A 16477-nucleotide genomic window follows, 5' to 3' on the forward strand; every position below is an offset into this window, starting at 1 on the left:
TTTTTCCTATCGATCGCCCGTCCCGCCCCACCCCGGGGTGAGGTCGGGCGCGGCTGGGGGGTGGCATCGCAGGGGACTCCGCTCCCCTTCGTCCCCCTAAAAGCAGACCCGGAGTAGAAACCCCGCTGCACGTTTGGGGGGGAGCTCGGCGCGGCGAGGCAGGAGTCCGCGGGTGCGGCCCCCCATCCTCGCCCGAGGCATCCCGGCCCTGGGGCAGCGAACGGGTGCTCTGCGCAGCCGTTGTCAGAGACGCGAGGCTCGGAAGCCCGTGGAGCAGCCCCGGGCCGGCGCGCGCCATTCCCCCGATCGCTTCCTTTTGCGGATCTCCGAAACTAGAGGCAGCCCGTCTCCTGTCCCCGCCCCGCACAGCCGGCGGGGGATGGACGGTCGTGCCGGCGCTGCTCTGGCCCTCCTCCAGGGGGTTGCCAGGCCTCTGACTCCGACCTCAGATCAGACGAGACGACCCGCTGAATTTAAGCATATTACTAAGCGGAGGAAAAGAAACTAACCAGGATTCCCCCAGTAACGGCGAGTGAAGAGGGAAGAGCCCAGCGCCGAATCGCCGCCCGCCCCTGCGGGCACGCGAAATGTGGCGTGCAGAGACCGCGTCCTCGGCGTCAACCGTGGGGGGCCCAAGTCCCTTCTGATCGAGGCTCCCGCAGACGGTGTCAGGCCGGTGGAGGCCCCCGTCGCGCCGGGTTCGGGTCTTCTCGGAGTCGGGATGTTTGCGAATGCAGCCCAAAACGGGTGATAAACTCCATCTAAGGCTAAATACAGGCACGAGACCGATAGCCAACAAATACCATGAGGGAAAGTTGAAAAGAACTTTGAAGAGAGAGTTCAAGAGGGCGTGAAACCGTCGAGAGGTAAACGGATGGGGTCCGCACAGTCCGCCCGGAGGGTTTAACCCGGCGGGGTGCCGAGGGCCGGGAAAGCTCGCGCGGGGGGCGGCGGGCGGTGAGGGCTGGCTGGCGGTCGCGGCGGCGGCGGACGGAGCCTGGCGTTTCGTCGCCGTTGGTCGCGGTCCCGCTTCGCCCTCTCCCAACCCGCCTACGTCCCACCCCGCGCGGCAGCCCGCCTTTGCGGCCTCCCCGTCGGACGCACTGCCTCCGCGGCGGTGCGCCGCGACCGGCTCCGGCCCGGCTCTGCATGGCCCGGGGGTTTTCAGCAAGGTTACATCCCCCCCTGCCGCGAACGGCCGCTCGCCGGGGCCGAGGAAGAAGACCGCCATCACGCCCTCCCTCCCGCGCCCACACCTCACCCCAACCCGCTCGCGGTCGGGGACCCGGGGTGGAGAGGGCCCGGGATCCCCACTCCCGGCGCGACCGTCGACTGGGCCCGGACTGTCCTCAGTGCGGCCCGACAGCGGCGCGTCGCCGGGCGGGGAACAGTCCACGCAGTGGCGCCCGGGGTCTGCGGCGATGTCGGCTACCCACCCGACCCGTCTTGAAACACGGACCAAGGAGTCTAAAGCGCGCGCGAGTCGGGAGCTCAAATCCAAACCCCAGCGGCGCAACAAAAGTGAGGGCAGGCACGCGCCGGACGAGGTGGGATCCACGGTTTCGCCCGTGGGGGCGACGGCAAACTCCCCCCCGTCGGCCGCTCCCCAGTGCGAGCGAGGGGCGCACCGCCCGTCTGCCTTTGCCCCGCTTCACATGGGGAGGTGGAGCGTGAGAGCGCGCGGTAGGACTCGAAAGATGGTGAACTATGCCTGGGCCCTATGCCCAAGTCTGACCTGGGTATAGGGGTGAAAGACTAATTGAACCATCTAGTAGCTGGTTCCCTCCGAAGTTTCCCTCAGGATAGCTGGCGCTCTGGTTCGCAGTTTTATCCGGTAAAGCGAATGATTGGAGGACTTGGGGCCGAAACGGCCTCAACCTATTCTCAAACTTTCAACGGGTAAGAAGCCCGGCTCGCTGGCTTTTGGAGCCGTGGCATGGAATGCGAGCGCTTAGCGGGCCACTTTTGGTAAGCAGAACTGGCGCTGCGGGATGAACTGAACGCCGGGTTAAGGCGCCCGATGCCGACGCTCATCAGACCCCACGAAAGGTGTCGGTCGATACAGACAGCAGGACGGTGGCCATGGAAGTCGGAATCCGCTTTGGAGTGTGTAACAACTCACCTGCCGAATCGACTGGCCCTGAAAATGGATGGCGCTGCAGCGTCGGGCCCATACCCGGCCGTTGTCGGCTACGCAATTGAGCCTCGGGGGCTACGCCGCGACGAGTAGGAGGGCTGCCGCGGTGAGCACAGAAGCCTTGGGGCGAGGGCCCGGGTGGAGACGCCGCGGGTGCAGATCTTGGTGGTAGTAGCAAATATTCAAATGAGAGCTTTGAAGGCCGCGGGTGGGCGGGGCGTGCGGGTGTGCAGGCGGCGTGCGGCGGGCGTGCGGCGGGCGTGCGGCGAGTCCGGAGGCGCTCCGTTCCCTTCCTGCAGATCGCCTCGGCTTCGGTGAGCGCGCGTGACGCCCTTGCCTCCCTTCAAACCCCCTCGCAACCTCTCGGACTCTATCGTGGGGCCCGGGGGGGGCGCGCCGGGTTGCGGGGGGACTGGAGCTCATAGGTTGTCTATGTGAGCTGCCAAGTAATATCTTTCTGTGTGATACTGTGAATCCAACCATAGGGCCACCATTTGTCTCACTACACCTAGTAGCACACAATCCATGTAGTCTGGTACAAAGTTCTCCACAATAGCAAATTTTGGTATGTTGTACAGAACACTTGGACCTTTCACACCACAGATTGGTTGTTGAGAGTCTAGTGCTTGTTCAGCACATTCAACTGTTTCTATGTAGTTCCTCAAAGTAGATTCTCTCCGATAAGGATATACACGGACAAATCCTCTACCTTTTGAAACAGTGACACCAGGACCTTTGCAAAATCCACACCCCTGGTACCCATTAAACTGCATCATATTTTGCATTAGAGGTCGAGCCACAGAATCACAGACTGCACAAGTTGTGTATCTTTGAAAGACGGTCATTACCACTAAGTGGATCTACCCATTGAACTCCATCTGACCCTAAACTACGACACTCTTCTACAAAAGGCTCTGAATACACATTTATGTCAGGCTTGCACTTCCCAAACCACAAGGAAGCCATTAATATGTTCTTCAGTCTTTCAGTGGGTGCTAGCTCATTTAAAGAACACAACACTGGCCAAATACTAAGTGAAGAAGACTTGAAGAATGGCACGCCATCGCAATTAAAACTCACAGATAATCGGTCAAGTGGTCTTTCTTGGCTGCCTTGATCAACTAACAACCATTTATATAGTACTCCATCATGTATATCTGAAAGCACATCAGTTTCACTGCAGACACTTCTTAAAAGACTGTTGTGCACAGCTGGGTCATTTAAAAGATTCTGAAGTTGGTGTCTTAGTGGAATATAAAAGAAAAAATTCCCTTTTTCAATACAATCTTTTGATGTCCATACTTCATCACAAACACTGCAAATTCCTGATGTAACACTGCTATCTAAATTAGTGCCACAATTCCTACATATATAACAAACACGAATGACTTCTTTAATATCTGAAATCTGCTTCTCAAATAAGTATTTTGAAGTTGCAACCACATTTTCTTCACATATTACATTTATAACTTTCATAATGTTGGTTAAAGCTTCACTGGTTAATTGATGTTTAGCTTTCAGGGCAAGAAGCAGGAGTTGGTTCTGTTCAAGACATGATTCTGTGATTTTGAGAATGTCTGAAGACATCTGGAAACAAGCAAAAGTAATATTACTATTAAGAATACAATTAAGGTGTAAAAAATGATGTTTTATTTACATATAAAAAAGTAAAGTCAGACTATTATGATAACAAGAAGTAACCTATGAAGACGGAAGGCACAAAAATGTTTTCAAATATTTGCAGAACTGTTAGATGTTTTATGATGTTACTATGCAGAGACAAGCTACCTATCACTTACATGACTGTCTGTAATGCTTTCTTCAACTCCAGCATCTTTAAGCTCTAAAGGTATGCTTCTCTAAAAACAAGAACAATAGTCTTAAATACTTATATACACACACAAGAGATTATATATATATATATATATATATATATATATATATATATATATATATATATATACACACACACACACACACACACACACACACACACACACACACACAAGATAATTCAAACTTTGATTGAAAAATCTAACTTTACTGAACGTTGTAACAAATTCACAATCCTTTTCAAAAGACTGAAAGGGTAATCATAACATGTAATACATACTTTCCTTTTTAATTTATCTTCAGGTGTGAATTATCCTCACTTTCTGATGTATCCTAGTTTGCAATAGGTACCTGGGTGTGGATTTTGCAAAGATCCTGACATTACTGTTTCAAAAGGCAAAAAAATTCTAGTGTATATCCTTACTACTGTAGATGGAAAGTAATTTTAGGAATCACAAAGAAACAGTTGAAAGTGCTAAATAAGTATTTTGATGCACCTTAATTTAGGAAACTTACATGCTGTCTTTCGTCAGCTTCTGTATCTGATGGCTCCACATCACTGGCTGCATTAACAGCAACGACACTACAAAAAAGAAGTTAAATTTGAGCATTCAGGACTTGTTTTGAAGATCCTGAATATCACTAGTCCACAACTACTTTATCAATGAAACTATGGGTTAATCTCTGTGGTCTCTGTGGACTGTGGTCCTAAAGAACCGCTATGCATGCTGGTTTTTGTTCCAGTTGAGCTCTTAATTACCTAATTGGCTTAACTGAAGCCATTTAAACCTTTTCCCAGGTCTTTTGTTGTTGATGAGTTACAAAGAGCTGGATCGTGGCCCTCCAGGACTGGAAGTGACGAACACTGATCACTCTTGCCTTTAACTTAATCTTCATATGTAGGGGCCTATCCATCCATATGGCTGCATGAAGCTTACCTGAGAATCTGATATTTTAGTAACATTGGTGCTTCTTGCTGGGTAGTCCATGTTTCCCGCCGTTCTTTTTCTGTAAATGTAAATCAAAAGGCAATAATGACATACTGTAATTAAAATATTTTAAAAAGTATAAACATCTTATTATTATTTTTTTTTACCTGTTTCTCCATCTCGATGCTGTTCTTTTTGGAATTGCATATCTAGGTTTACTTAAATACTGTTTATACGATTGTAAACTCATCATCCAAATCTCTTCATTTGCAAAACTTTATGTAGTGCGCTTGCAGTTTCAGAAGAAGAAAAAAAACTGTAACTGATGGGATATGTAGTACTTTATACTTTGGTGGTCTATGCGATTACACCCTGTTGGTGTTATTAAGAACGTCAAGTACCAGAATGCAGAGCGGGACTGTTTTTTTGTGCAGTGACCAGAGACAGTCAACATGGTTTTAGGAAAGGGAGATCGTGTCTAACTAACTTGCTTGATTTTTTTGAGGATGCAACATCGATAATGGATAATTGCAAAGCATATGACATGGTTTATTTAGATTTCCAGAAAGCTTTTGACAAAGTCCCGCACAAAAGATTAATTCTCAAACTGAACGCAGTTGGGATTCAAGGAAACACATGTACATGGATTAGGGAGTGGTTAACATGTAGAAAGCAGAAAGTACTGATTAGAGGAAAAACCTCAGAATGGAGTGTGATAACCAGTGGTGTACCACAGGGATCAGTATTAGGTCCTCTGCTATTCCTAATCTACATTAATGATTTAGATTCTGGTATAGTAAGCAAACTTGTTAAATTTGCAGACGACACAAAAGTAGGAGGAGTGGCAAACACTGTTGCAGCAGCAAAGGTCATTCAAAATGATCTAGACAAGATTCAGAACTGGGCAGACACATGGCAAATGACATTTAATAGAGAAAAGTGTAAGGTACTGCATGCAGGAAATAAAAATGTACATTATAAAATATCATATGGGAGATACTGAAATTGGAGAAGGAATCTATGAAAAAGACCTAGGAGTTCTTGTTGACTCAGAAATGCCTTCATCTAGACAATGTGGGGAAGCTATAAAAAAAAGGCGAAAAGTGTTGAATTTAAATCAAGGGAAGTAATGTTAAAACTGTACAATGCACTAGTAAGACCTCATCTTGAATATTGTGTGCAGTTCTGGTCACCTCCCTATAAAAAAGATATTGCTGCTCTAGAAAGAGTGCAAAGAAGAGCGACCAGAATTATTCCGGGCTTAAAAGGCATGTCATATGCAGACAGGCTAAAAGAATTGAATCTATTCAGTCTTGAACAAAGAAGACTACGTGGCGACCTAATTCAAGCATTCAAAATTCTAAAAGGTATTGACACTGTCGACCCAAGGGACTTTTTCAGCCTGAAAAAAGAAACAAGGACTAGGGGTCACAAATGGAGATTAGACAAAGGGGCATTCAGAACAGAAAATAGGAGGCACTTTTTTACACTGAGAATCGTGAGGGTCTGGAATCAACTCCTCAGTAATGTTGTTGAAGCTGACACCCTGGGATCCTTCAAGAAGCTGCTTGATGAGATTTTGGGATCAATAAGCTACTAACAACCAAACGAGCAAGATGGGCCGAATGGCCTCCTCTCGTTTGTAAACTTTCTTATGTTCTTATGTTCTTATGTTCTTATGGTAGGTGGTGCTGAGGGAGCTAAGAACTCGTCACACTTGACGACAAGCATTTGTAAGAACTATTTACTGTGTGTTTTGCTTTACAATAAAATCCCCAAACCCACAAAATAAATTAAGCCAGATTTAATTTAACTTCAGTTTTGATTCAGTGATGGCTGTCCATCTTAATTTGTATGGTCAAAGTGCAGTATTTTTATGACAAATACAATCCCCAAATATCTGGACATAATGCAGGGTTTTATTTATTTTATTTTTATTTTAGGAAAAGAAGGCGAACTAAGAAGAAAACTTAATGACCTAACGAAAATGCCCTCTCCTAAAAAACAAAAAAACTCCAAATTTCAGATGATAGTGACCTTGATGAACCGCAGTTACCGGTGAGATGTAATGTACTTTAGATATTAAATAATGTATCGCAGTGTTGTTTTTAATCATTTTCATTCAATATCAAAGTAAGATGGTTGTGTGGGTTCAGTTTATAATGCTTTTTTAATTGTCTCGTCCATAATTTCTAAAGTTAAAGTGAACATTTTACTTATTTTTTTACAATAAAACTAACGTGCAATATTATATTTGAGTGTCTTCTTAGAGATGTTTCTAGATTAAATGTGATTGCAAAAAAGTGTGTATGTGTGTGTGTGCTTCAGACATATGAATAATAATAATAATAATAATAATAATAATAATAATAATAATAATAATAATAATAATAATAATAAATAGTGCTATGGGATTTTTGACAATATAAAATTTCATGTCTCATGTAAATTTGACACACACACACATACACACTTTTGACAAAGTGCTTTACAGACTCACTTCACCCACCACTCAAGTGCAGCACCCTCTGGGGTGCAGCCATTTTGTACCAGCAGAGTACTACACAGCAGTTAAGGTGGAGTCATAAGAAATTTGTTAGACCTGATTGAGGAAAGCCTGACTTGGAATTTAGCCACCTCACTCTTTCAACAACACCTTGTAAATCACCTTGGATTAATGCTTCAGACATATGAATACATAATAATAATAATAATAATAATATAATAATAATAATAATAATAATAATAATAATAATAATAATAATAATAATAATAATAATAGTGCCATGGGATCTTTGACAATATAAAATTTCATGTCTCATGTAAATTTGACTTTTGAGCAAATACTTCACATTTCAGTCCATTGTGCCACATCAATGCAATGCTTAAGCAAGGTATTAATTGAGAAAAGACTGCCTTTGCATAGCTGCTTCCAAGTACAGATTTTGTTATGAACTGTAGTGTAAGACAAGTTTAAGAGCATACACCATAACATTTAAATACACCCACACACAAAAATGTTGTTGATTTATTGTGGCAATATGTAACTAATGAACCCTTTTCAGATATGTGGTACGGTTTTTAAAAGATTTGTATATATCTGTGCAAGTCGTTAAATCTATGTGATCAGTGTTTTTTAGGGGCTACCTTGAAAAAGTTTCCCTGTACCCCAAAGAGTGTAGTTGGTGGTGCAATTAACAGCAAGATAAATGAACTACGACACAGAATGAAACCAGAGTGAAGATTTGAAGGACCAGATCTGTATTTTTTGTTTTGTTTTCAACAGGGTTGGGGTCAATTCCAATTCCATTTTTAATTCCCTTTTCAATTCAATTCCAGTAAAGCCTATTCTGTGAATGCAAAAAGGAATTGGAATTTGGAATTGATTTGAAGGAGGAATTGGAATTGAAAAACAGGAGAGTGATATGAGTCATATCTAATGTAATATTAGTTCTAAACTAAGCATATTACATATGAGCTCATTACATAAAGTAATGTAAATGTTACTTATTTTTGAACAAGTGTTGAAAATAAATATTTTGTGTAGAAATCTTGTGTTATCTTTTCTATGGAGGAAAAATACCAGGAATTATATTTATATGAAGTGTCAATGTAGCATTCTATTTTCTGATTACAGTGTGGGGTATGTAAACCTTTGACGACAACTATATTTATAAATGTTGTGTGTATTTTAATGTTTTCATGTTTTTCTTCATTGGTTCATGGATATGAAAATATGTAAATTTGTATAGAACATTCACGAAATGAAGGGGTATATTTCCATTATAAAAAACAGTACATGTACAGTATAAAACTTTAACTTATTTAACTTATGAAAAAATCATATTAAGTATAAAAAGAGAATATTTAACTTATAAAAAGTCATATTTAAAGTATAAAACAATCATTAAAAACATATCCAATATAAAAAAACATCTTGAATAACTTATAAAATAAATCATATTCAAAGTATAAGAAACACATATTTACAGTGTAAACAAAGCATACTTAAAGTATAAAAAATTAAAATTATATAAAAAAAACCATTAATTATATATTAAAAACATTGAAATGATTAAAAAAGCATATTTAAACTATTAAAACACATATCTGCAGTACAAATAACATATGGGGAGAAATGTATGTTACATATGCAAACACATAAAATCCTTATATTGTACATACTACAAAAAGGGGCCAATTTTGTGCCAAAACCACATATGGTTTATATATGAACATATATAAATACACATACAAAAGCAACATAAAAAATAACAGGCATATAAGTTGAACATATATTGCTTTTAATATATGTAAAATATATGTTCTTTCCATATGGGTGTAGAGTACGAGGATCTGGTAGATGGGGCAAGTGCTGGTGCCATGTAATCTTGAGCTGAATTAAGAAGTTTATTAATAGTTGGATTTAGTTGTAAATCAGCTGATTGAACTGTGGCGTTGCTGCTGGATATTGCAGAGCTGTGGGCAGCAAACTGTGGAATTTGGAAATCTGTAAACGAGATATAGCATCAGCTGCATTATTAAAAATGCCCGGTAGGTGGCGAGCTTGTATTAGGAAATTATTAGAGGCTGAAATCCATACTAGCTGCTGCAGCAATTGCATGATAAGAGGGGAAGAGGAACGTCCTTTATTTATAATATGCACTGTGGTTGAATTATCACAGTAAAATAGTATTGATTTCTTGGACCAGAGATGACCCCCCATAGCTGGGCAGCTGCTACTATTGGGTATATCTCTAGCAGAGCTGTGGATTTTAGATGAGGAGATATGTTTTTGATTTCCTCAGGCCATGTACTGCAAAACCAATAAATAGAATAGTTAAATAGACCTCCGAATCCCAGAGTTGAGACATCAGTAAATAAAGCCATATCATGTGGAGCTGAAATGAAATCATCATAAAACATAGAGAGACCGTTCCAGTGCTGGATAAGCGTAGACCACATTTTAATGTCTTTTCTAGTTTCTGAGGAGATATTTATATAGGAGTCCAGATTTATTTATTTAATTTTTACTGTTGATTCCAGCGCTAGCAGTCGAGATATAAACGTCCTCCCCAGTGGAATAATACGTATTGCAAAGTTAAAGTAACCCAACAATGAAAGCAGTGCCTGTTTTTTTAATTGTTTTACTGATCTGAAAATCCTCAATGAGCAAACGAATATGGTTAAGTTTAGACTCCGGCAGGCTGGCTTCAAACTTTCTGTATCTAGAATGATTCCAAGGAATTCCAAAGAATGAAGGGGACCGATTGATTTCTCGTCCGAAAGCGGAATGCCAACTTCAGAAAAATAAGCTTTTAAGATTGGAAATCGCTTCTGCTGGTGCATCTGAAGGAGGAGAAATTATTAAAAATCGTCCAGTAAGTGGAGCAAGAATGGGACATGATAGACATTAAGAAGAATCCAGGATAATGCTTCCGACAGAGAATCAAATATCTTCGGGCTGCTACGGCAGCCGAAAGTCAATTAGATGGCAAAATAAAATTTCTCTTCCCAGCATATACCAAACAGGTGACGGAGAGACGGGTGTATTGGCGTTACTTTAAATGCGTCTGATATATCTGCTTTTGCTAGCCAGGAACCACGACCTGCTAATTTAATTGAATGTATTGCGTCTGCAATAGTGATGTAATGCAGGGAAAATTGATTTTGGGGAATTAATTAGTTAATGCTGCTGGTGCTTGACCCCCGTGGTGCTGATAAATCAATAATGAGACGCTTTGTTCCTGACATTTTCCTCGTGGCAATGCCGATAGGATTAATTCTATATACTGGAAAAGGAGGAGCTAAAAACGGACCCACTATAAATCCTTCTATAATTTTTTATTTATTTATTTTTTTTGATGAGAGATTGCACTAATTGTGGTTCTTGAGTCGCTGAATAAAGATTTTTGCTTTTGAACGAGGAAGAAGGAATTTGAGTCAGACCGGTTGAAAAACCATTTTTTAATCCGTCGATCAGGTAATTGATTAAATTACTGTCGGGATGATTCTGTAATTTACTTGATGATGCCGGGATGTTTATAGGAGTAAAGACTGTGAGCATCAGGGAAAGTTACTTGCGTTTTAAAGGGCAGATTGTATCAGCGTGAGCGTCTCCGCAATTGCTGCACATGTGGATAAAATTGCATTGCCTATTCGAACAGAAGCCAGCATTGAAATTGTTGCAGATTTGTCTTCCTCCTGAAAATCTAATGCTGCGCCCGTATTTGTCTTTCCTTGTGGATTGATCGAGGGAGCTGAAGAATGTATAGGATTAGGTACTGAAGACTTGTATGAATTCGTGGCGAAACCGGGTGCTTTAGAAGTTGATGCCACTGCAGCTTTAGGGCAGAGGGATGTTGAGTGAGCTGTTGAAGCGCAGACCCCACATACGTTAGCTCTTAGACCACCAAAAATTCTGTTAAATAGATCTGGGTTAGGTTGTGCCCAATTGATGATGTGATTATCTGCTGCCAATATCGCTGCTGCTTTTGCAGTGAATGCTTTATGATACTCAAAAAACATAGTCCCTCCATATCTGACAGACAGCTCCACGATGTAGTATTCGTATGAGTCCAATTCAGCTCTGCGGTTAGGATATACCGAGCATAACACATCTCTGAATAGGGAGAAAGCAAGGACAAATTCCCCTAATGTAAGATTTTTAAGCAGTCTGGGATCTCTGGATTTTAGAGTTACTGCCAAATCTCTGCAATCCACTACTCTATGGTCCAAGAATTCCGAAGTCATCATTAATAGTGAAACAAGATTAATGTCCTTACCTTCGAGAATGTTACATTTGATTTGTGGAGATATAGTGTGATGTCTAGCTGCAGTTGGAGAGGAGGATCCGTATGTACAGGCAGTAGCGAGGTTGTATATTGGAGGATCTGCTTTGCTGGCTGAAATTAGGGCTGGACCGAAAGAAGCTGTAGGCGGCGCTGCAGTATTTGATGCTGGAATTAATGACAGCGCTGTAGATTGTTTTCCCTGTTTCATATTAGATACCCTTTTATCTAGATCCAACAGTTGAGAACTGACCGAAGATAGAGTATCGGCAAAAGGCTGCATAAATGATTTTATCTCGTTAAATATTTGCGAATGTTGGATTTCAATGGCTGGCTGCTGGTTAGCGGTGCTAGTTGTGGGGGTGATTTGATCCGGAATAGACTGCCTGCTGTCTGTTTTAGGACGCTGAATGGCTGGGCGCGGCTGATTATGTTTTTTCGGAGGAAAGACTGGTTCTGCTGAGACTAAATTGCAATAGAGAATAAAAAGAGACTCTCTATCACTCCCTGCTGGAATCGCATTACCGTTTTTAAGGAGGGTTTTTATCAATTTATTCACGGGCCAGTCCTTCCAAAACAATCGATCCGGAGGGGTGTCCTGAGGCCGAAGTCGCTTGGATCGGCACAGATTCGATGTTTGAGTGGCAGGAACGGTAGGTAACATTTGAACTGGAACCTGGACGAGAGCCTGATCGGGAGCCTGATCAGATGTAACTGAAATACCAGAAGGGGAGAAAGAACAGAGACTGGATGGACCCTGGATTGAAGCTGGAGGAGAACGATCTGGTAATGATGGAAAATTCTGGGAATCCTCTGAATCCGATGACAACTGCTGTAAGTACTCCATTATTGAGGTATACGAAAGTTGATGGGTCTTGAAATCACTTAGGTTTATGCTAAACAAAAAAACACAAAACAGCTAGGTAGAGGTGAGTAATGTTTAAATAAGGTAGATTTAATTGATGACAGGAGATGATAGGTTGTTGGTGTCTAGCTCCGCCCCTTGAACCCCACCTATAGGTTAACATGTATTGCTACGCGTAACATAGAATCTAACATTATATTGTATACTTACTATGTACATGATCATGTACGTAAGGTTTTCCGTGACTTGCTTTGTAATGAATTTCATCATTATTTAAGTAACTCCACTCCAGCCCAGTGTGAGGTCGGGTCACAGGGAACCGTTTTTCCTTCCTCCACCCGTCACAGATGATTAAAAAAAAAAAAAAAAAAAAAAAAAGTGTGTGTGTGTGGAGGGGGAGGGGTGAATAGACCTGTGCATAAATACCCTTAATTTTATGTTGTAAGTTGCAAAACACAAGGGCAGCTCTTACTTCTAGTAACATTCTATAAAGAGGTCAGTGTAAAGCACCTGACTTTATCATGAGCTTCTGTTCCTACAGTTGAGGTATGACATACAGGTGGGTAAAATCACAAATCTGCATATACTGTAGTAACATACCCATGAACATTAACCATTTAACTATCACTTATACTAACTTGTTGATAATTCACAGAACAAAACTTGGCAAGAAATATATTTTTTTGCCAAATAAAACATTTAAACCTTGGAATAATTTTATCAACCACCTGGCTGAGCAAACAGACAAAGGTTTCAAAGTACTCAGCAAGAACAGTGAAATGCTCTTCATTTAAATTGTAATAATATCTGCAGGACTATATTATGTACTGACGTATGTTCCTACCCAAAAGACTTGCCTTAAAAATGACACTTTGACAGCCAGGTTGACTTAATGAGCCTTTCTTTTCACTCCAGCAAATGATGTGTTGCATTATTATTATTTTTTTTTTTTTGTGCAACAGGGAGGGGACAAGTAATTTTATGAAGGACAAGTAGATTTTTCTAACATTTTGTCCCTTGGACAACAAGTTTTTTTCAGAAATTGGCCACCCCTATAGTAGGTGACCACCTGCTCTCCATCTGGTCCCAGCTGTGACAAGACCACCCCAAACCCTGCGCCGCTAGAATCAGTGTCTGGGATGAAATGCAGGTTAGGAGTCTGGCATCAGCAGTGGTGTCTGGGTCAGCGCATCCCACAGGTATTTTCAACCACAACCCTCTGTCTCTCAACGGATCCTACAACCCTTTCATGTTTGAATATTGCACCCAATTAAGTTTAACAAAGCACATCCCAGTGAGTTTCCCCATTGCCATTGTAGTCCTGTGTGTATGCACTTTGAACACTTCTCTCAGCCAATCAAACAAGATAAGAAATTAACTTAAGCAAAAGTTTTGTAGTATCGGTAGCAGTAATAATGCAGGTAAAAAGCGGTCTCAGGATAGGTAAAATAACAGATCTGATAAATCTGTTTTTGAAGAAATTTGTGAAAGGAATGGATGGCAAAAAATTGTATACAAACAGTATTACAACTAACAGTTGGGTAGAATGTAGGTGTGGGACATTTTTCAACTTTGTCATATTACTACAGACATGGCAAATGCAGAATATAGAAATAGAGACTGGTTTTCAGTATTTGTATTTTCACATCAGGTAATACAGAGTACAGGAATGTAATATGACCATTTTTTTGCATACAAAATAAGAGTTTGGCATTGGTCCCTTTACTGTAAAATCTGTAACCAGCTAGTAATTATAATTATTCAACTGTTCTCTAGTAACTATAGTTACAAAACTGTTTCTTTTTGGTTCAGTCCCATTACAATATTTTTATTTCTTAGAAAATGTGTCTTTTGAACTTGCTTCATAATGGAGCCCAATGAGCTCCATTGAATTAGTTTTTGGGGACCTTAAAAAATAAGGTGTTTTGTTTCAGCTTAGAAGCAAATAATAGCAATGCCTCTGCAGCATTGGAAGCATAAGATCTTCTGTGCTAATTATTGGTAAATATGTGCATTCGGCTTGCTTGAAAGCACACTCAAGCTAAGACATAGTTTGACAACACTATCCAAGTTAGGTACTAGTGGACTGGGCACTGCTGACAAAAAACACAAACATTGGATTATGAATCTGGAAGATCAAAATTACTTTACTGTTTTACAGTAAAATGTCATTCAGTTTCTTTGTGCACACAATATTAACTGCTATTGATGTATCATGACATTGCACAGATAAAATAGCATCAAGTTGTTATTTACATTGAATCACCTAAATTAATTCTCCATTTGCCCACTAATACTAAAAATAATAATTGTCTTGATCAAAAATAAACATTTTAATACTAAAAAGTAGATGCTATTTTTTGTATTTGTGTGCTAAAGCTATCTTTAACTAATAAGTGATATACTGTATGTGTACATGTAACTGAATAGTAACAAATCAGAAAGATCTAAATCATATAAACCAAAAAAGAGAACACATCTAAACGTTAAGTCTCACCTTGCTTATCCTGGATAACAGGTTGTAGCACCTTGCAAAAACAAAGGTTAGTTCTGTACCCTGTATGGTAACAGTGTTTACTGATCAGTAAGGCTGTTTTGTGTAATTTTTTTACCTTCAAAGTTGTTCTGCTTAGTTAGGTCTCACTGTTTAAATACATTCACCCAGAACATATTTGTATATTTTCACAAATTATTTCTAAAAATGAACTGCATACAATTTTATCTTAAAGACCCTACCTCAAAGTTTACCAAGGTACATTTCCACTGTAATTTGCTATACATTTTATATCAGATGCACCTATCTACCAACAACTTCTAAAACTCAAAGTACTTTAGAAGATGGCTTAATATAAAGTGGCAATATTTATATCCATCTCTGTTTAGATCATGACAATAGACCCCAGTATGTTGTTTATCATGTAGATATGCAGTTCAGAAATTCATAGCACAACCATTGACAGAACCTATATACCATGACTATGACAATGCTAGATGGGACTACGCTGACAAATATGATCCCCAAAGTTATTTTCTGATTCATCAGCAAGTAAATCCCAAGAGGCAAGGAGCTTACATATAACAGACCCAGTAACCAAACAAGTATCCATGCCAATGTCTGGCAGAGCACAGAAGCGCAGTTCCACACGGTCCACCAGCCAGACGCTGTAGCATTAGTGTTGAAACTAGAGGGTCTGTAAACCCCCACAGCAGGGGTAGCCTCCCTTTGGACCTCTATGATGGTAATGACCAGACAGTTTGAAGAGCTGTGTGAAGAGTTCACAAAGGAAGTCGATCTCTTTGGGCTCAGCAGCAGTTCAGCCGAGTTCTCTTGCAAATACCTCTTGGTCCTCACTCCAAGGCTCAGGGCAGCCACAATATTGTGGTCGTCGGGAAGACTATTCCCTGCTTTATCTGGCAGACTGGTCTCATAGCGACAAAAAGGGCAGATGATGTCATTCTGTGGGGATTCCCCAAGGTCGATGATCTTGTACAGACACTTGCTGCACATCCGATGACAGCACTCCAGGACCTTGGGCCTCCTGTCCCACAGGTTGTAGAAATTGTAGCAGATCTTGCACTCCATTTCCTGTGTAATGCTGGTGTCCACCATCTCCTCCAAGAACTGGCCAGTGATTGTGAATATTGCTTACAGGAGGTTGAACAAGAAATTCTGAAACTACGTCCTGGGTAAGCTAGAGGAAGGACAGACCATCCCAGAGTAGCAAGAGTATGCACAGATCACTGAAAATCTCTTCACACACTATCTTTGCTTTGGTTTGCAGCTATAGTGGTGTATGCAGCAAAAAGTGAGCAGTTCTATTTCAAAAGCCTTTTCATGCATTCTGTTTTGAGAGATTTAAAAAAAAAAGTGTTAGCTCTGTGTTGGTAATAAACAAGAGCACAAAACGTGTTCAGTAAACTC

At 41.2% G+C, this 16477-nt stretch overlaps 1 protein-coding gene across 1 annotated transcript; it reads right to left on the minus strand.

Annotated features, from left to right (window-relative positions):
* Positions 1-13984: 13984 nt before the first annotated feature.
* Positions 13985-16445, minus strand: LOC121313117 (E3 ubiquitin-protein ligase RNF182-like). Its single transcript, XM_041245299.1, has one exon. The coding sequence runs from the start codon at positions 16163-16165 to the stop codon at positions 15470-15472; it is 696 nt and encodes a 231-aa protein (XP_041101233.1). The 5' UTR covers positions 16166-16445; the 3' UTR covers positions 13985-15469.
* Between the last annotated feature and the right edge of the window lie 32 nt (positions 16446-16477).

This window comes from Polyodon spathula, chromosome 3 (assembly GCF_017654505.1).
Source record: "Polyodon spathula isolate WHYD16114869_AA chromosome 3, ASM1765450v1, whole genome shotgun sequence".
Classification (NCBI taxonomy): Eukaryota; Metazoa; Chordata; class Actinopteri; order Acipenseriformes; family Polyodontidae; genus Polyodon; species Polyodon spathula.

Excerpts from the sequence above, each read along its gene's own strand:
- LOC121313117 (XM_041245299.1), bottom strand. The coding sequence starts at position 16,165 with ATGGTGGACACCAGCATTACACAGGAAATGGAGTGCAAGATCTGCTAC.